General features: G+C 44.8%; 1 protein-coding gene across 1 annotated transcript in view; it reads right to left on the bottom strand.

Moving 5' to 3' along the window:
- UVRAG (UV radiation resistance associated) overlaps nt 1–9,685 on the bottom strand; it is a 98,725-nt gene extending 89,040 nt beyond the window's left edge. The window contains exon 1 of the mRNA XM_050902689.1: nt 9,540–9,685. Within this exon, the coding sequence (XP_050758646.1) occupies nt 9,540–9,620 (81 nt within the window). The 5' untranslated portion in view covers nt 9,621–9,685. The remainder of the gene's footprint in view (nt 1–9,539) is intronic.
- Nucleotides 9,686–21,058: the final 11,373 nt, after the last annotated feature.

Here is a 21,058-nt window from a genome sequence, read left to right as displayed (position 1 = left end):
GTTGTTTCAGGTTTGGTTGGTTTTTTTTTTTTCTTAAAAAGCATAAAAGCTCTAGCTCTAAAAAAAAAAACCTATCTAAATTTGAACTGTATTTAGCCAACATGAGCATTATTTATTATCACAGCACTGCTCTACACCTCGTTATTACAGCTTCTTACTTCCTCAGATTTTCACTACTTGCTTTCACCCATCCGTACCAGTTTGAATATTAAGTAGCAGTCATGCGATCCGAGTTCTTGGAAGTCAAATGATAGACAGGAATTCATACTTAATTCAATTTTATATAAGTTTTCAAGCTGCCTTGTTTTCCAATTTGATACACTCCACTACAAAAAAAAGGTACCTCACACAAGGTTTGGGTCAAGTCTGCAAAGCCTTTAATAGCAAAGGAACATACAGTGGGAAGTTTAGATACTATTCAGATGTGTTGTTACTTAAAACCACAGGAAAGACAAGACAATGCTTGTACTCCAATTTACACACTTGCTAGGATGATTTATTTAGAAGTTTTGTAATTAACCAGTTTTCCACAGTTCAGCTTTTGACAGCTCAGAGTCAAGAGAATCACATGTGATTTCAGATCGACTTCAGAAGCAAAGCAGAAGCATTTGATATGCAATTTTGTAGGACACACCATAAGGAATTTTTGGAATTCTATTTTAATGTCCTTTCAGCACACACTTGAATACAGCAAGGCCCCCAAAGCTACACAACCATCATTAGTTCAATGAATCACTCATGGATCTCCTTATAATTGCACCCCCTTCGTATCTCAATTTCCTCATGTCAAGCGATGGGACTCAACAGCAGTTCAGTAACTCATTTCCCTTTCTCAGACATAGCTACTTTCTGGCAACAGTCTTTTAAAATTCGTGCCTGCTATGAATCCTACCTGAGACCAACACAAGCTCAAAGATGCATGGTAGGAATGTAACTGCATTTTTTCCTGTGAAGATGCAGCGCACACACACACACACACCACTTCCTTCCCTCTCTTCCTAGAGATTTGATGCAAGGAATGAGACACATTGAATCTGTGCAGTGTGATTTACCCAGACTAAATGACCACAAGAAAAGTCAAAACTACTTTCATCAGCATGGGCTCAAAGTTTTCACAGACATGCAATTGTGGATTTTAGTTTACAGTTCCACAAATCAAGGTGCTTCCTTTCCCTTACATGTATGGGCATCTGAAAGGCGTTTGAAAGGTTCACGTTAGACAGAAAACACCTATAAAGCTTTCACTTGAACACATTAAGGCTCAATACAGGTTTCTAATCATCCATACTCCGCCACAACTACTCCTGTTTCTGTACTGCCATGAGAGTTTCAACGAGGACAGTCAGCACATGGAAGATGTCCAAAAGGCATCGAGTCTTCCCTAATTCATATAGGGAGAAAGTGAAAGAGGAAGAATAAGGAACATCTCTATATTTGACATGGCTCATGCAGAAGTATAATTATTCTCCAGCTGCTTGAATGCAGAAGAGCCCTTCATTAGCTCAACCCAGAGTTAAAGAATGGAACGTGTGAAGTCAATGTTATATCTAACAAAATATGTCAGTCTATGGCACAACTTGCTCCTTTAATACTACTTAAAACAGCAACAGTAGTATCAGAAAATAATTAAGATAGCTAATTACATAATAACTGAAAAAAATTAAGACAGCTATATATTACTCTTAAAAGGTAGCTATGCCCTTTGGTCTATCCTCCCTTGCACCCTCTCTTACTAGCTAGCCCACTAAACTCTTTCCTCACTCTAACTGAATTTACACTGGGGAGCAACTCAGAACTCAACTTCTACCTCAAAGCAACGATGTAAACAGCTGCTAACTGTCCAGCAGGAGCAAGAAATTTTCTCTTGGGACACCATAATCACATCTAGAAAATCTACACTGCTTTTTTAGAGCTCAGAACCAATGAGACAACCAAGACCAAAACTGATATTCAATGCAAGCCCACAATGTTCACTCTCTTCACTGATTTTCTGCATCCTCATCCTTCTCTCCACATCCAAAATTTGTGCTCCTCTCTGCAGAAAGACTGAAAGAGCCTGTTATTTAAAACATAAAGTACGGACAGGTACAGAAGACACGGGTATTCAGTCTTAGGATACAAACAGAATAGCTGGTTAGGTGTGACAAAACAATACTCAAAACACAGAATTTACTTAAATGTAGTATTAGCAGGAAGGGTTCAAAAGCAAAATCATAAGCCCATGCAGGGACTTAGGCAAATCAAGTTCTTTCTGTGTATTGTTTCAACAGCTGTGTTTGGTTATGGTCACTACAACATCAAGAGCAACAGACCGAGCGAGCTGGCAAACACCACAACTCTGAAGAATAAAAACTGTCAGCACACCCTAAAAAATTGCTCTGAACTAGAGTTAAGAAAAAACTTATAAGCACAGACCACTGGCCAGACAAAGCTCCTCTTGCTAGGTGTTTATATAAGATACAAATAACAAGGAACTAGATATACAGTCTTTCCATCTTCAACCAAGACCTTTAAGAAGCAGCAGCTAGAAATACCATCTTTCCTTATTGATGTTTTCCTCTGAGTTTGTCTAAATAAATATTTACTCACTTGCAAGATGAAAGACCAAAACTGTAACTGCTTCTTTGACACAACATGGGAACTATGCCATGGTGTAGAAAGAGAACATCGGGGTGCAAGTCCTACCTCATTAATAACGCACTGTAGCAGTTCAGAGAAGTCCCTTAAGCCTCTTAACATCACCTCGGGCAAGAGAGCATTAGTCCATATTAGCTGTGGGAATAACCTGGGGATACCAATTAAGCAATGGACAAGACTATGCTCAGAAGGAAGGATCCAAAAAGTAAACAGGGCCTTATGGAATAAATTATCAGCAAAATCAAAGCAAAGGCACTTTTGACCTTAAAGAACCACTTAAGTATGCACCAAGTTGCACAAGCAAACAGCATACGCTGATTAATAACCTGAAGCATATTAATGTTTATCATGTTACTGGATGACAAACCAAGGGCAAACCAGTAAGCCTCTCTTCATAAATAAGGAATGAGTCCTCAGTTATCAGCTACCAAGACCTTTCCTTCACTCATTAAGAGCATTCCCTAACCCCCCACAAATCTCCTGAATAAAGCATCAAAACTGATTTACTACAGCTTTCTGATAGAACAGTCTCCCTCTAACTTATGGACAGATCATTCAGTCTGCAAAATACATTTGCATTCCTTAGAGAAAAAAAAAAGTACACTGCAGATAGCAAAAATCTAGCCCCAGATTAACAGCCAACCTTTTGGGCTACAGTTACAATTTTTCAATAATTTAACAACTACTTCCTCCTAATTGTCTCTAACAAACAGTAGACATTGATACAGCTGGACATGGATACAACTGTGTAAGATCACCAGATCAACACTCACATCGTCGTATTTTACTGGAGCAGCACTTCCCTCCTCACTCAGCGTTTAAAGACAGTGCATGTCAAAGAGAAGTGAAAGCAATATTCAAATACGACACTTTCCATCCGCTATTCTGATTTCCCCCAGCATATTTAGTAGGAAAGAGGAAATAATATATTTAAGAGTCAGTCTTTGTTTTCATATTACTCAGTGGAATATATAACAATAGCTATATAAAACTATTTCAAAAAAAGACGCTCTTTTCGCTCTGTGTTAGTTGAAAAACTAGTTCACCTGCAGCCCTCAGCCCGTACAGTAGCTTTCTTCACTTCTCCCACATACAAGACCTCTCAACCTCATTTGCCAGCGCACTTTGAATCACCCATTTCTGCCATGTTACCCAAGTTGTTGTGTATCAGTGGTATGCATCTTTAAAGAAAGTAACTATGAAATTTTAGCCTTGTTCTAATTCACCCATATTCTTCTCGTGTTGCTTTACCTCTACTCACTTGGATCACCTCAAGTATCTAAACATATATCCAAGGTCACTTCCAACTGCTGAAAAGAATGGTTTTATTTATTATTGGAATCCAGAAGTACCTGCAATCCAGAAGTACTTTTTCTTTTTTTCCTGGGAAGTTCTTTCCAGAAGTACTTTCAAAACAAAAAACATGTTTTGCTTTAAAGTTCACTTCACTCATGACTTCCATTCCTTTGCATCCTGGGTTCAAACAGGGTAGCAATACAAGTTTCTGAAGCGTGTACATTAAGCTCATGCAATTACTAAAATCCCAAAAGCTCAAAGACAAAATGTTTAGTATATATCATTTCTTTAAATGTAGCTCAATGGAACATTTCTTGTACAAGAAATTTTACAGAACGGATAGAATCTTCACTTCTATGGTCATCAATGAGACATTCAGATCTTGTCATCAACTTCCCATTTCTTTATAGGAAGGATCATGGAATAAGAGTATAAACCTGAAAAGGACATTCCAGTCTTTGAATTCAATCCCTTTATTACAGTCAACCAGTTCATTGAAGGTAAACATTACAGCGTGGTTTCGTGTTCATAGTAGATTTGGGGGGATTTTCTTCCTACCAGTTAGGGGTCTGCTCCAGAACTTTGGCTGAAAGAAGTTTTTCAATTCCTAAATAAGATTTTCATCTTCAGTATTCAAAACAAAGGACCCTTGCCTGCCAAACAGGTTTAGGGCGGGAATAACCCATTGTTTGAGCAGTGGTGGGATGGCAGAAAACATATCCTGGCCACATGATACTTTTACCCAGCTACTGGAAATGCCAACATGCATTTCATGAAACCAACATGCACCTAGTCTGACAAGTCTGTATCAGTACTGAGTATAAACAAATGTGATGCTCTGCAGTTTGCTGAAGTTCAGAGTGCAAGGAAGCCTCACATGGCTCATCACAGAACCAGTTCAGGTCCCTTGCCCTTATCATCTCAAACCTCTGTCCTGCACTATGTGAGCTAAACTGCTCCCAGAGTTAAGCTAGCATGGAAGCTACAGGAGCCATGTTTGCTAAGCGTTGCTCTCGGGCTCCTAAAAATCCATCAAACTTCAACTGGTTCTTTATGAATCCCAGTCTGAAAGGGAACGGAGGCTACAGAGCGTCCTTGGGAAGTTTCACTGTTTGCTCTGTTTTGCTCTGCGCTGAACACCTACTTCTGACATCTGTGGCGGAAAGCTCATTGCTGCTCCTTTCCACAGGAACTTTCACCATCTGACAAGAGATGTCTATGAACTGAAAGACATAGAAGATATTGGGTCACCTGGACTTTGGTCTAACACTATTCACGGCTATGCACAGTGGTACAGTTTACCCCTTCCCTTCTTACCACCACATCCATATTCACTAGAGCTTATCTAACTTCCTCACATGCACCCTCCCACGCAGTACATGCAGGGTCTTTGAGTAGCTCATCGTGGTAACCCACCTTGGACATCACTACACAGGGCATACTAAAACGTGACTGACCAACACTGAACTGGAACTAAAACTCCTGATGGAAAACTCTGTGTACAGCTCCTAGTGTATCCTCTAGTATCTATAATATCTAGCTTTTTTCCCCCCACTACCCTGGGTATCTCCAGTGAGCAGAAAATTGCTTACATCAAGGTATCAATAATGTGGGTCCAAGAGTTGAACAGTTTCCTGGGGAAAAAAGCAGATATAGATGGAGGTGATCTGCAGTCCCATTATAGGACTGCCTTATGTACAGTCTAAACATCACGTATTGTTTTCCCCCTATAATTTGGAAGTAAGCCATAGATGATCTTCAGAAGAAAGCTTCTTGCAACTGATCATCAATCAGGCCAGTGGAAATTAGCAACATGAGCAGACCAAACTTTTTGGCTTACAACTGGCAAGTACTGGTGGCAGAGATGCAACCAGCTGATGAGCGTTCTCCCTGCGGTTGGTGTACAGTCAAACCACTTGGGAATGAGCTGTTGAAATACTTTACCATCAGCCCAGTCACAGAAGTGCTAAGCTGTTACGCATATGACTCAGTACTCACCTACTACACTGGAATCCACATTGGGTTTTGTTTGCTTTTCTTCTGTCATCTATCTTTATCACAATGAAGTAGCAGGGGACATTTTTGTCATTTTCTAAAATGGTTCTAGCCATTATTTCTGAGGGATCCTCCTCTGCTCCACCCAAAACCAAAACCAACTATACCTGTACTTCATTCGAGCCCTGGTTAGCCATCTAGACAAGAGGGATGCTTCACTCTATAGACGTGGATCTGACTGAATGCCTGAACCACAGACTGACTGGAAATCATTTGTTTAAAAAAAAAGTATGGGTTCTTTTTCTTCCTTACAACTCCCTAATCACTCACTCCAAACTATGCATCAGTACAGCTGTTTGTACAACAGTACATGCAATTCAAGTTCAAGCTTGCAGGTCTTCAAACCCTCTCTCATAGTTCATTAAAAGCTTCAGTCTCTCTAATGTTGGAATTGATAGTTAAAGCTTATCAATTTCAGCATGAAGAAAAAGTTTGAAGTGCTGGAGTCCACGAAGATGTGCTTTCCTGTCTCTAGACAACCACACATGACACCTGTTTTGGTCAGCAGTTAGCACAGTAACATTCAACAGATCATTTGACTGCAGCATGACTGGCTCTCTATGTTAAGACTGCATTTTTTTGTCCAACCCCTTCCATCTAGAATAGAAAAGTCTGAAAGGTTTGGCTCCCCCACCCACCACTGCTTTGAGCTGCTTATGACAAGAGGACTGAGAAGTTTGTTTTCAGCATTTAGAAATCAAGTTATCATGTAAGTTATCATGACACTCCTGGCTTTCTTGCATCGAGCAACTAGGAAGAGATAATGCTAAAGAATCTCTGCTTTTAAAGCGTAATTACTTCACAACACATTTTCAGTTCTGTTAGACTCACTCTTCCAGCAAAAGAAAATGACATCCAAGCACAGTTACTTAGGGATACAAATTGGAATTTTATGCTTAACCAGATGCATTTCTTTACAGCCATATCCTCTATTTCTCCCACTTAAAATGCAGAATACAACAGCAATAGGCATCCTTAGGCCAGGTCATCCTGTCACCAACGAACAAGTTAAAGAATAGGTCAGTCAGTCTGACACAAGTGTGGTCACACTGGCAAAAGGTTTTGTACATGACACTTCACTCCTGCAAATGTGTCACTAGCAGGAGCTTTGTTTTCTAATCGACGTGAATTTCACTGGCACAATTAAGTCTAGACTAAACCCAAATTACACCTTCAACACTTCAGTTGTTAAAAAGTCACTTCAGTCATTAAAAGCACTCCCCTTAAGTTCACATTTGAGAATTTGGTCTTTAGAGAGATTTATAGCCATGACTCAGATCATCTTACTCTCATCCTTATAGTCAAAAAATGCAGCACTGAGTGTTCTAGAGAAAATTGCCTACTAAAACAAATCACCGAGTTGATTTCTGTGCTGGCAGGTAGCAAACAATTACCTTGTGTTACGTAGCACCACTCTCAGATCAGCCAGATTTCTGCATTATAGAAGTGGTACAATAGACTGGAATGACTTTTCCATTCTTTTTCATGATTCTGCAGTAAAATATCGCCAGGGTGATTAGCCCCTTCAGGGTAAGGTATCTTGCAATTCAGTAACAGATTTTTAAGCTCAAATAATACAGTGACAGAGGATGATTTGTTATCAGTGTATTCGACTGTAGTTGCGGAGCTTCTTGATTTGATTGGAAGCACTGACACAGCATACAGATACCTCAGCACACGGTGCTTACATCTGCAGAGCACACAGCAAAACAATACCTCAGACTTTGTCACAGCCTTACACTTGCTACAATTAATATTTCTTCAGCACCCATACAAGCATCCTACGTGGCTTAAACTAAATATTTACTCGACTGGAACATCCTATAATTGATGATTCAGTTTCTGCTCCTACAGACTCCTACAAAAGTTTCTGCTCCTAGAAAAAAAGACTGTGGTTTGGTCTCACTTTCACAAATGAAGTCCAATGACTAATAACTAAGGCTTCTCCCTGCAGCATTCACTTGGTTCTTGCACAAGCCTGGGAAAGAATAAAACCAAAACTTCAGCAGGGAGAAGGCCATACTTGATCTCCTGAATGACCCACTGCTCCCTGTAAAGTTCATCCAAAGCAGTGCTCATGCTTATGTTCATTAACATAGAACAGGCCCACATTTTAGAATAAGTACTTGCTCTCAAATTAGGGTCAATACTTGCATGGCTCCAGGGGCCAAGAGCCATTCTCATTCCCTCCCTTTGCCCCTAAGTGGATGTCTGGTAAATCATGTTTATCTGAGGAACAGTTATATCTTCATTTCAAGTTGACATCTATTGATTTTTCTCTACTAACTCTTCATTTTCACACCTGGTAACAGGTAGCTCAAGTAACTCAGATCAGGTGTCTACTTCTTAATAACGTCGACTGCACCGAGGCAATGAACCAAAACTTCAAGCGCAGACTCACATCTTGCAGTATTTCTAAAGAAAAGCATGCCTTTGCTAAGTAATTATTCCCCCCTCCACCACTCCTGCTTAAGCTCCCATACAATTAAAGTCACTGCATGCAAGAGGGGAAAGGGCACAGACTTAGTTTGATATGGATTGCTAAATCCTCACGCAGAGCCTAGACTTCCTCACTTAACCTTGCTTCTAATACTCTCCAAAATTAAAACGTGGGACGGCTGCCCAGTAAACCAAAAGCCAACTATCAGCAAACAGGAAAAACAGAGTTAGCTGAAGGAAGGATGTGATGGGGAGAGAACATTTCGCCACTTTTCACAATACACCGTATGTGTTATCCATACTCAGCCCCCACCCCGTTAAGAGACACCACAGTGGAGGAGAGGGCACCCCAGCCGCTCCCGCCTCATCAGCTACCCAAGCTTAAATCCAATTTATTTGGGTGTTATCTACGCCGCAACTCCCAGCTTTACGTTGCACCCAGCATCTCTGTGGGCACAGAAGCAGCCTCTCAGGGAGGGGGAACCCCCACTTTGACTCTCCCGTACTGGCAGGAGAAGGGTACAGACCCCTGCCCCATGCAAAGGGGACCTCACCCTCTCATCTTCCTACCAGCCCAAGAGAAGGGTGCTCAAAACCCCTTGCCTCAGGGACCTGCCTTCCATCAGCTCAGGAACTCTGCCTCAGGCATCCCCTTAGCTTGGGGAACCCCCCCTTACACCTCAGGGAGTACCTCTCCACCCCTGCATCTCAGGGCACCCCACACCTCAGGGAGCACCCCCTCTTTCACCTCAGGAGCACCCCCTCTTTCACCTCAGGGAGCACCCCCTCTTTCACCTCAGGGCACCCCACACCTCAGGGAGCATCCCCTCCTTTCACCTCAGGTCACCCCCACACCTCAGGGAGCATCCCCCCCTTTCACCTCAAGGCACCCCCATACCTCAAGGAGCACCCCCTCTTTCACCTCAAGGCACCCCCATACCTCAGGGAGCATCCCCTCCTTTCACCTCAAGGCACCCCACACCTCAGGGAGCACCCCCCTTTCACCTCAGGGCACCCCCACACCTCAGAGAGCACACCCCCCCCTTCACCTCAGGGCATCCCCCCAGCTGAGGGCCGCCTCCGGGCCACCCCTATCCCGAGGCCCGCCGTACCTGCTGCGAGGGCAGCTCCACATGCAAGGCCCGGGTGGCGGAGCCCGGGGGTAAGGCGGCGGGGCCGGCGGCCGAGCTCATCCTCACGGCAGGGCAACGGCCGGGCAACGGCTGCAGCGGCTGCGCATGAGCTCCGCGGGCCGCTCCCCCCCCGCCGCCGCCGGGCACCCAGGGGTTAATGGCGGCAGCAGCACCGGCCCGGGCCGCTCGCTACGGAGCCATATTACCGCAGTGCTGGGGGGCGGGCGGCGGGGGCGGGAGGGAAGGAGCGTCCCGCTCGCTCATTGGCCCGCGCTCTAGTGAGGCGGGAGCCCGGCTGCGTCGCTGAGCAACTACTGGCTGAAAGGAACGCCCAATCAACGCTCCCCTCCGCGGCCTCTGTCAAACCGTTGGAACGGGAGCCGGCACCGATTGGAGCGCCGACTTCCGGAAGGCGGGACGGCGCCCCGAGGAGCGGCTGATGATTGGAGAAAAGCGGTTTTGATTGACATCGCTCGTCCTCCGTCACGTGTGTGTGTGTGGGGGGAGCTGTTTTTATCACGTGGTGGGACGAAAATATTTTGCTGGGTGGGTGCGCGGGGCGGGGGGGCTGCTGTCGCCATGGCAACGGGGAGCGGGCTGGCCCCGCCGCGGCCCGGGCCCTGCTGAGGGGCCGGCCGGGGGCGGACGGGCGGGCAGGGGGTCCCGGAGAGGGTGCGGTCCCTCGGCTGGACCCTCATGGCACCCCAGCCGGCCCCACAGCAGGCCAACCTGCCCCACGAAAGACCAGCCCGCTCCACAAGAGGCCAGCCTGCCCCCACATCGCGCTAGCCAGCCCCGCAAAATGCCAGCCAGCCCTCTAACAGACCAATCCGTCCCACGCCACGCCAGCCAACCCAACATCACACCCACTCGTCCCGCACCATGCCAACCCATCCCACACCACGCCAACCCGTCCCACACCACGCCAACCCATCCCACGCCAGCCAACCCAACATCACACCCACCCGTCCCGCACCATGCCAACCCGTCCCACATCACACCCACCCGTCCCGCATCACCCACCCGTCCCACATCACACCCACCCGTCCCGCACCACGCCAACCTGTCCCACATCACACCCACCCATCCCACATCACACCAACCGTACCCACATCACGCCAACCCGTCCCACACCACGCCAACCCATCCCACATCACGCCCACCTGTCCCACACCATGCCAACCCGTCCCACATCACACCCACCCGTCCCACACCACGCCAACCCATCCCACACCACGCCAACCCATCCCGCACCACACCAAACCCATCCCACATCACACCAGCCCACTCCACATCAGGCCAACTCACCCCACGTTAGGCCAACCCTGATGCCAACACACGCCGAGGCCCAACACAGCCATCCCCCCCCCAGCACCCACCTCCATCCCACCCCACCCAGGCAACATCCATCCTGGCCAGAAGGACCATCCGCGCACCCGGGCCAGCACCATCCCCACGTACCGCGCAGCACCGGGAGCGCCAGTCCTGTCCCCGCGCCCTGCCAGGGCCACCCGTCCCCACGGCACCCTGCAGCACCTGCCCGGCGTAGGCGGCCGCGCTGGAGACGCTCGTCCCCATCGCACTGCCGGGGACAGGCACGGGCTGTGCCGAAACACCCGTCTCCGCACCGCCGGGAACGCCCGTCCCTCCACCCCGGCAGCAGCACTGGGAATGCCTGTCGCCGGCGCACGCCGCGGCACTGGAAATGCCTGTTCCCACCGGGCTGGGCGGCTCTGGAAGGGTTGAGCGTGGCGTGCAGTGCTGGAAAGCCCTGTCCTCCTCTCTTCCTCCTCTTCTCCCGTCCTCCTGTCCTCTTGTCCTCTTCTCCTCTCTTCCTTTCCTCAGCCCCGTGCAGCTCCCACGCCATGGAGACCTTCCCCGCTGGAAGCCCACCAAGCCTTCGTTCACCTGCAGTACTCATGGTTTTGCAACATTCATGCTATGTTGACGTGCGCTGTCCCGGCGTTGTCTTCAGCACGCATTTTGATCTTGGGTATTCAACGGTGAACTCATTAAAAATTAAAAAAAAAGAGGAAGAATACTGAAAACTGGAGTGGAAAGTCAAGTTTTCTGGAGTTTGAGGGCCACCCTTGCAGAAGTCATCCTCTTCCATCCTCCTCCTTCCCTTGCAGCCGCTCGCCATGGTCTGCCTTTCTCCAAAGTACTTCCTAGGAGTTGAAACACCAAACTTTTCCCCTCGGTAACCACATAGTGACACGTCGGTGTGGACTTCGTTTACCAAATTGTGCGATTCTACATGTGGGTGCCCAATAAATTCGATACCTCGAGCTTAAGTTTCGGGCATGGCGAGCCTGGAGTTGTGTTTGAGTTCTGGATGTTGCTGTCTCTGATCAGGAAAATTATTTCAAAACAATGGCCTTTTTTTGGAAGATCTTCTGGGAACCAGTGCATCTCCATTTTTTTTCTTCTGAGGGAAAAAAAAAACTACTATTTCAGTATTTTCAATAGCAAAGTGTGCTATTTTCAAGCATCCAGACTCCTGAGCCATGTTGTCGAGATCAGGAGGCTCAAACGTAGTAATTTTGGACCTGTTGTATCAGTTTGATTCACCTGCTGGTTTCTGGTTCATTACAATACATGTGCTCCTTCCTTTTGAACTTTCCGTCTTCACCTTGGAGAATCGAAACTTGCTTTTTAAGATTAAATCTGTTTGTTTTTTTTTTCCCCCAAAGTGTGAAAAATGCATTTGGAATGACAAAAATGATCTTAAGAGATTTGGGAATGCTTTCTGAACTTGAAACTCTTTAGATATGCTTCCTCCAGTGAGCAAAACTAATTCTAGCTCGGAATTATATATAAAATCAGAGAGGATCACAGTTGTAAGAACAGTTGTTCCTGAGATAAATCACTAAAAACAGTTTATGGAAACAGTGCGAAGATGCCACTGCTTGTTTGCCCAAAACATCAAAGGATTTAAAAAAAAAATCAATCCTCGGATGATATGTGCCTTTTCTGTGACTAACTTATGCTGACTTGGTGAATTTAAAGTCCATACGACACTACCGTAGCAGGATTTTCCTATTTTTCTTCATTTCCACAGGAGCAGATGACTATCGTCTCAAAACTTTCTTAAAATACTGATGTTCAGAAAAGTCAAATGAGTTACTTAACATAGCTCGCAAGCCCTGTATATGGAGATTGCATTTAATTTGCTGCTTAATGTAGAATGAGAGATCTAACCCATAATCCAGGCACTAAAAAGCAAAATTTCCCCCAGAGGAAAATTCAAATATGACCCCAAATCCCATGTTGATTTATTAATGATTTTGTAGCAGTGGAACTGATATAGCTCCAGAGAAGTCCCTGCAGATTTCCAGCTCATGTTTGCTAAGGTTTTGGCCTCGTATTCTACAATTCAGACATATCTTCGCTTTTTGCTATTTTAGCGTGAAAAGGAAGTGTTTGCAAGGGCGTTATAAAATGAGGAGTTGCTAGGGATAAGGTTTCAGTTTCACATTTGATTTTCGTGAGCTTTGAGAGGTTAAGTCCATGCTTTGCATAGTTCACCACAGTGACCATTCAACACGATGAGAGTCATTTAATAACCCAGATCGTGCCTGAATTTGAACAAAATAATCATCCCTTTTGGGCTTAAAATAATTAGTTAATTAATAAGGATTGGTGGATTATTTTAACCAGAGTATTTGCAAGCTGCAGCCGGGGAGGACTGTGGCTTCTTTTATCCCTGGTTGATGAACAGTCACTCAGAGCAGTAATGCTGGAGCAGTACTGCCAATCTCAGCTGTATACGTGGCATTATGTAGGACCCTATGTAATTTACTGATGCCCTCAGAAACTGTCATTTGAATTTTTTAACCACATAAAAAGGCAGGCATTATCTGTCTGCATCGTTTGGAAGATCACAGCGTGACCTTTATTATGTCCCCGTGGATGTTCCTGCGGCTGATCATCATAAAAGATGAAATTCCCGGGGCTGCAGCAAGTGCGCGGATGCACGCAGCGCTCCCACCTCCATGACCTGCCCATCCGCCCAAGCTGAGTGGGGTGGTTGATACTCTAGTGGGAAGGGATGCCATCCAGAGGGACCTGGACAGGCTTGAGAGGTGGGCTCATGTGAACCTCATGAGGTTCAACAAGGCCAAGTGCAAGGTCCTGCCCATGGGTCAGGGCAATCCCAAGCACAAATACAGGACTGGGTGATGAGTGGATTGAGAGCAGCCCTGTGGAGAAGGACTTGGGGGTATTAGTGGATGAAAAACTGAATATGAGCCAGCAATGTGCGCTCGCAGCCCAGAAAGCCAACTGTATCCTGGGCTGCATCAAGAGAAGCGAGGCCAGCAGGTCGAGGGAGGGGATTCTGCCCCTCTGCTCCGCTCCCATGAGACCTCACCTGCAGCACTGCGTTCAACTCTGGGGTCCTCAGCATAAGAAAGACATGAACCTTCTCGAGCGGGTCCAGAGGAGGGCCACGAAGATGATCAAGGGGCTGGAGCACCTCTCCTATGAGGACAGGCTGAGAGAGTTGGGGTTGTTCAGCCTGGAGAAGAGAAAGCTCCAGGGAGACCTTACAGCAGCCTTCCAGTACTTAAAGGGGGCTACAAGAAAGAAGAGGGAGTCTTTATCAAGGGCATGTAGTGATAGGACAAGGGGTAATGGCTTTAAACTGAAAGAGGGCAGATTTAGATTAGATGTAAGGAAGAAGTTCTTCACTATGAGGGTGGTGAGGCACTGGCACAGGTTGCCCAGAGAAGCTGTGGATGCCCCATCCCTGGCAGTGTTCAAGGCCAGGTTGGATGGGGCTTTGAGCAACCTGGTCTAGTGGAAGGTGTCCCTGCCCACGGCAGGGGGGTTGGAACTAGATGATCTTTAAGGTCCATTCCAACCCAAGCCATTCTGTGATTCTGTGATTCTATGATCTTCAGTTTTCTTCAAGTGAATCCAACAGGCAAACAGGAAAAAAAAGTTTTCAAAAACATCATCTGATTACTGAGCATGTTTTGTGTTCACATGTGGTCTAAACTCATACCAGCAGCTCCTCACTTTGACCTTGTGGAAAGCCAGAAGCAGTTTCTTCTGAACATTTTTTGTGGAAACAAAGCCAGAAAATAATGAAATTATTATTAGCAGAATTTCAAAATGCAATTTTAAGAAAACAGGGTAAACAGTCTTGCAGAATAAAGCATAGTTTCAAAAACCCTCTGGAGAAAGCTGGATGAAATACCACTCAGGCATTGTCAGAAATGCCGTTTGAAAACTTAAGTGCCGTCTCTTGAAGCACTACTATATCAGTGCTCTTTTTGCTTGGTGGCACTGAATTTGAGACACAGGGGCTAGTGTCCTTTCAAATGACATGTGTGGAGAGCTGCTGCCTGCAGGTCATACAGAGATCATTTAATAGACTTTATTGTAAGTTTTGGCATGCTAGAAGCTTTGGGAAAGGAAGCAATGACCTTGTGGCTAACTGTAATTCCTATTTCTGCCACAGATTGGGTCAAATATGCTTCTTATTGGGGTATGAGATCATTGCAGAATCACTCAAATGAGCGAACATACTTCATTGATGGATGGAAGGATTCCAAGTGCAGAGCAAAATACTTCAAGTTTGTGAGCTGTTTAAAGGAGAGGAAAAAGCTTAAGTTTTGCCACTGGATGCCTATTAAATAATGGGATTTACAGCCACAGATGTGGGGTTAAAAGAGTTTGTTTAGCTTTGCCTTTGGAGGGATCAAGCTCAAGCAACAGAGACTGACATAAGAGACTGGGTTTGTGGGCGCTAAACCCTGGACCCTTTTATGTCCAAGATATTTCTGAGTGTCTGTATTTCTAGTTGCAGGCCAATATGTTTGCTCCGTCCCCAGAGGCTGTTTTAAACTGCTCTAAGACACTTGCAGCTACCTAAGACTTTCTAGTCATCCCTATGCGATATATCAGAGGCTCACAGTGAAAAGCACAATGAAGGCCAGATCGTTTTGCTATGAAGGCCCTTGGTTTTGAATGAATAGCAATATATGTCTGTGAGCATCAGCTGAAGAGCCCTTAAGATATCAGCTGGTACTATAAAAGTACTGGTCTACGTGAAGATGTTCAGAAAAATGCTGAAAACATGTGCTCAAGGTATACCACATTAAACTCCAAGGGGGGTTTATTAATTTGCAAGTAAATTGGCCATTGTTTGCACTTCACCGTCACTGTCAGCTGCATAAATGTTTTGTTAATTGATTTCATTAATTTATCATAAGTTTCCTGAGTGTCCCAATATAGATAAACCCTACCTCAGATAGAGAGACTTCATTGTATTTTTGACACACCATCAAGTTGTTCTGGTCACATTATGTGCACAGAGGAGATCCCCTTGCAGTAGAAGACGTCTTCAAGTCAGCTCACAACCATTAGACAATTTCCACGGAGGACATGGAAGGGGATTCCTGGTGCTTTGGAGTGCGAATGATGCTTAGAATATCGATTATTATCCTGGTGCTTAGAAGAGCTATTATTTTCATGGAAAAACTTCCTTCTCAGACTCAAATACATATTTTAAATGAGACAGGGAAAGAAAATATATTTTAAATGAGATAGTCATGAAGGAGAACAGCAGTGCTATCTCAGAACAAGGTGATCCCCGCATCAGCCTTTACAAACCAGCTTTATTCCCATACCGACTAGGTTGTACAAGAAGTAATTGGTAATTTTGGTGATTTCTTTAGGCACTGAATGTCTTTTTGCTATGTGGACTTTAGCGTTTGGCACCTGGGCTCTTCCACTGTCAGAGTCTTCACAGCACAATTGCAAAATAAGGAGCAACAGCCCATAAAACAAACCTAATTTCTGGGAAAACATTTATTGCTTTAAACCATATTGCTTTAAAACCACGTCTGTATTATTTCTTTGAAGCCTTCAATATACTAAAACATTGTGGTTTGGGGGAAAGGGTGTTGTTTGTTTTGCTGGTTTTCCTGGGTAGCTTGAGAAACGTGTTGGTAGACTGAAGTCATCCGACCAAGATAGGCTGATCTCAAATCCACTGAAGTCAACAGATTACATTTAAGCATCTTTGGTGGGTTTTTGATCAAGCTTATGGTGAGGGTTTGGAAAAAAAACCTCATCAAGTGATGCTGGCTTGGGATGAGGTTCACCAAATGGTCAAGACAGCATGATGCAACTCAGTTCAGCGATGAATGCCGCAGCAGCAGTTGTACCTGAATTAGCCCTGACACACTTTTTTCCAGCCTTCTCTCACCAACCTGTGATGGAGTCACTCTGTTCCAACCTTCTTAACTATCCTAGAAACTTTAATAGCAAATCCAATTTTTTTTTTTTCTGCTGCCTTTAAAATCTGTTGCTATTTGCCTTATTTTCAGGGAATGATGGATGCATGGATCTAAGACATTGGTGAACTTTAGGGATGTTGCACTCAGTTTTGCTATAGGAATCTCACCCACCGGTTCTGGTGTATGTGAACCTGAATTTTTTTCTTTGGAAAAGATATTTCAGCATGTTGACTCCTGCGAAAGGGTTGCCAATTAGTTTAGAAGTTGTTTGAATTAGCTTGTTGAAAAATCCAAACAAAAGCTTATTGTCCAAAAGAGCTGGGGGGGGGGGGTGTCAAGTGGCAGGGGGTTGTAAAAACTGCCTTCAGAAGGATGTTATTACCTCATCACTGTGGCCATAAAGAAAAGCTTTTACCAGGAAAAGTTTAACAAGATCAATAAATGTTCAAAGAACCTCACAAAAGCTTCTTGTTTGGAAACAACATGAACTATTTCTTGATGCGTTATGTTTTGAGCGTGGTAAAAGAGAATTGCTGCCATGCTAAGTCAAAAGAGAATTGCTGCCACGCTAAGTCGTGCTGTGATCTTCCCAGGTTTCACAAGCGAGGTCGAATCAGGCCAAGGTAGTTTGGGATGAGGATATTTTAAAAGGCCTCCTGGAAATGACCTTTGGGATTAAAGCCATGAGCCTGCAGTGTGCTTCCTCAGGGACACATCTGCATTAAACACAGGAGTTTTGGGCTTTGTGGGGACTCCGCGTGAGCTTCGAGTGAGGGAGTGCTTGCATCCTGCTTAATCAAGGCTTGGCAAGGTGTTGTTTTGCCCTTTCAATTGCTGTTGCAATAGTTGGGAAAATGTTATTTTGGATCAGACATAAAACCAAAACCCCAAGTCATTAAATGTGCTCTAGAATGGAAGATGCTGTACAAATATACATGGTTACTGAATGTGCTTCCTAAGTGAACAGAGGCAGCTGAACCGATTTATTTAACCGTACAGACAATGAACTAAAAGGCAGAGCAGGAAAAAAAAAAAAAAAAAGGAGGATTAATCAGCTTGGGATAAGGAATAGTATTTTCCAAGATTTTTTTCCCAGAGTTTTCAGCTGATTATAGGAAAATGTCGTGTCAGTACTCACTGCTTTGGGATTACGCCAGATATAAATGTTACAGGTCTTAGCTTACGTACTACGGTGTTGATCATTCTAGGGACTGTCCTAGGGGTGTGCTGATAGAAGTGGGCTACCTCTGAAACTCCCTGTTCTAACACACATGCCTTGTCTGCTGTTGATGATGCTTCTTCGACTGATGACAACACGTCTACATCTTCTGTGTTTTGTTTTGTTTTGTTTTAAATTATGGGATTTGGAAAAGAAATTAGAAAAACTGTTATAGGATCATACATTGAGCTGAAGTGTTAGCCTCCGATAGCTTAAGTGCATGGCACAAAAATAGCTCAAATGCTATTTTCCCTTGGGAACATTATTCTTTAACAGAAAGTTTCAGTGTATCTAACTTCAAAGGAAGACAACCGACCGCTCTGGAGAAGGAACAGACAACAAGCAACTTCTTTGCTTTGAAAGTAATTCTACAACCTCAGATCAGCCACTAAAGCATCTTTTATGTCAGAGAAATTAAATCAGTTACAGCTTTCTGCTTGCTCACAAGACACTGACTCTGCACAGGACCATCCACACCAAAGCAGCTCAGTGACCTTTTAGCACATGGGGCCCGTCACACCCACCCACCTCAAAGTGGTCGTTACCAGTCACTCGCTCTCACTGGAGACTACATTGAAAGCCCGTGAAGATCAACCAGAAGATGCTTTCTGATTTTAGCGGACCGTATATCAAGGCCAAAGGCCGGTGGTTCACCACTGAATAAGCACTGGGTCTGCAAGTTGCTGCAAGGACTGTCTTCCAAGCAAGATGCAAAAATCCTAGGCTCCTGTATAGGTATGGTCATGAAATATCCCCTGCCACATTGCCAGAAGTCCCTGAAGGAAATTTATCTCTGAATTCTGCTTGAATTAAAGTCCCTCCCTTTACTGCATCTGCTTTTTCATCTTGCAGAGCTGGTATTGTGATTTCCTCACTTAATCCGATGTGTAATGGTTGTGCTTTCCACCCCAGAAGTGGTTGCATTTCACCAATGGGCAAAGTAAATCCTTCTGTAGAATATTTATAGAGCTCTTTAAGGCCCGTTGAATGGAAAGCCTCTGCAGGATGATCCGTTAATGAGTATGAAAGCTAAGCATACGTAAGAAGGAAAAAAAAAAAAATCAATATACACATTGGCTGGGAGCCCACTGGCTGTGAGGCCTCCCCGGGACAGCGTTTGTACCAAAACCTTATACTCTCATTGGCTATAAGCGCCTCCAGGACAATATAGTGCCATTACACCAAACTGTCAAGACTTTCTTGATCTTTGACTTATTAAGTATCATTTGTAGGTCATAACGTTTTGACTGACCCTTCACCGATGAAACCTCTACATCCATTTAGAAAGAATTTGTTGGAAGGGACGTCTAGGCCCTCTGATGAGACAAGGAGGGAGAATGGATGGGTGCTATGGTTGCTGCTGCTGTACAATCTATTTGGATATCTGCCACCCACTACCTCGAACTGGTCATGCAGGACAGCTATATGCTACTTCCTAACCCTCCTGTTAGTTCGTTGAACAAGACGTCTCTCAAGACATTCAGCAGCCCAGTCACTTGGTCACGGATAAACCCATGGTCAGGATGGTGGTCAATGTTTGTTCATGCTCCTTTGGCATGATAGGCTTGAGGTGGAAAAGCTCATCTGACATTAGGGAAAATGGGCAACAGCTTGATGGCAGCTCTTGGTGTCTATGGCAAACTCTAGTCAGAGAACTTAATATTTGGAGAACTGAGCTAGTTTCCCCAGAACTCATGCTCTCAGGGTGAGAGAATAGAAATAAATGTCAGTCCAGCTCTTTCTGATGCCTGACTTGGAGATGTTTATGAGACAGGAATGTTTGTGTTAAGAAACCAACAATCAGAGTGGGTTTGGGATGCCATGCAATGGGAATATGAGATCTTGGCACAGGGGCTAATATTTGGCTCAGTCAAACATGATGGGAGGGCCATCCTGCACTGTGTAACCTTGATCAAAGCACAACAGAAAGCACAGAGCAAAGCCAGGAACTATTTCGGGAAAAACTCCCGATGTGTGATCAGCTAGCAAAGGTGGATCAGATCTGGGAGAAACCAGGGAACCAGTAAATGGTCAGACCATGAATGGAGTTCAAATTCCCACCAGGCTTCTCTTATAGCCTTTTATAGCCTGTTAAAACATTCTTACCCCCCAAGTCCCCCAGCTCAGAAGAAGAAAAGATAACCACAAAGCAGAGAAAGCTCTGCATCGGCATTTTTCTTCCTGCCCTTTCAGCCGCAGAAGGTGAGCCCTTGAACCCCTAGCAGAAGCAGGCAGGAAATTGCCCATTTTTGTGATGGTCCAGATATTCCTTTAGAGGGAAAAACCTCATTTAACTGAGCTGTTGCCAAATAGCACCATTTTCCTGAGGATCATTTTACAGCGTGAAGCTCAGAAGGATTTGCACTGTAGAAATTCATTTGTTATTCCATGTGGTACTGCTGCTTGGGCTAAATTGACAAAATATTTATCCAGAGGGTAATGCATCCGTTTTCGCTCTGTGCCTCCTCCTCGTACAAGGCCTTTCCAGTCTGGGTTAGTGGTTTCTCGGCATCGCTACCTGGCATTTCCCCAAAATGCTTTTGTTTTTTTCTTATCGTGGAGTTACTGCCAGGCACCTCATGAGGGCAGCACGTCCTCTCTTTTTCTTTTCTCCACCTCTTTCGTTAGACCCTGCTCTGCTTCCAGACTGAATCAAAAAAAGCTGTGTACGCACTACAAATGGCACTGCTCTGCTTATACTACTTTAATTAACGAGGGTCTCAAAGCAAACCGGTGACATCCCACCTCAGGACATGCTGGTGCTATAGAAAATATTGCTGCCCTGCTTTGCAGACAGGGAAAAAGCAGCTAAGTAAATTCATGTAACATGCTTAGGATGCCCTATGGCTGGCAGTCGAGGAAGGAATAAATCATTGCAGGTGGCCTGCACCTAACTGCCATGCTTTTTCCATAAATTTAGTCATGTAGCCTTTTGTTCCAGTTCTGTTTGCCGGAGGGAGAGCTCTGATTTGAGGCAAAGGGGACAAAATAAGACAGAAACTATGTAAATGCACGAGGAAGAAGATGTG

The sequence above is a fragment of the Gymnogyps californianus genome, chromosome 1 (genome assembly GCF_018139145.2).
Source record: "Gymnogyps californianus isolate 813 chromosome 1, ASM1813914v2, whole genome shotgun sequence".
Lineage (NCBI taxonomy): Eukaryota > Metazoa > Chordata > Aves > Accipitriformes > Cathartidae > Gymnogyps > Gymnogyps californianus.
The sequence above is the reverse complement of the archived record's forward strand: the minus strand, read 5'-3'. Positions and strand labels throughout refer to the sequence as shown.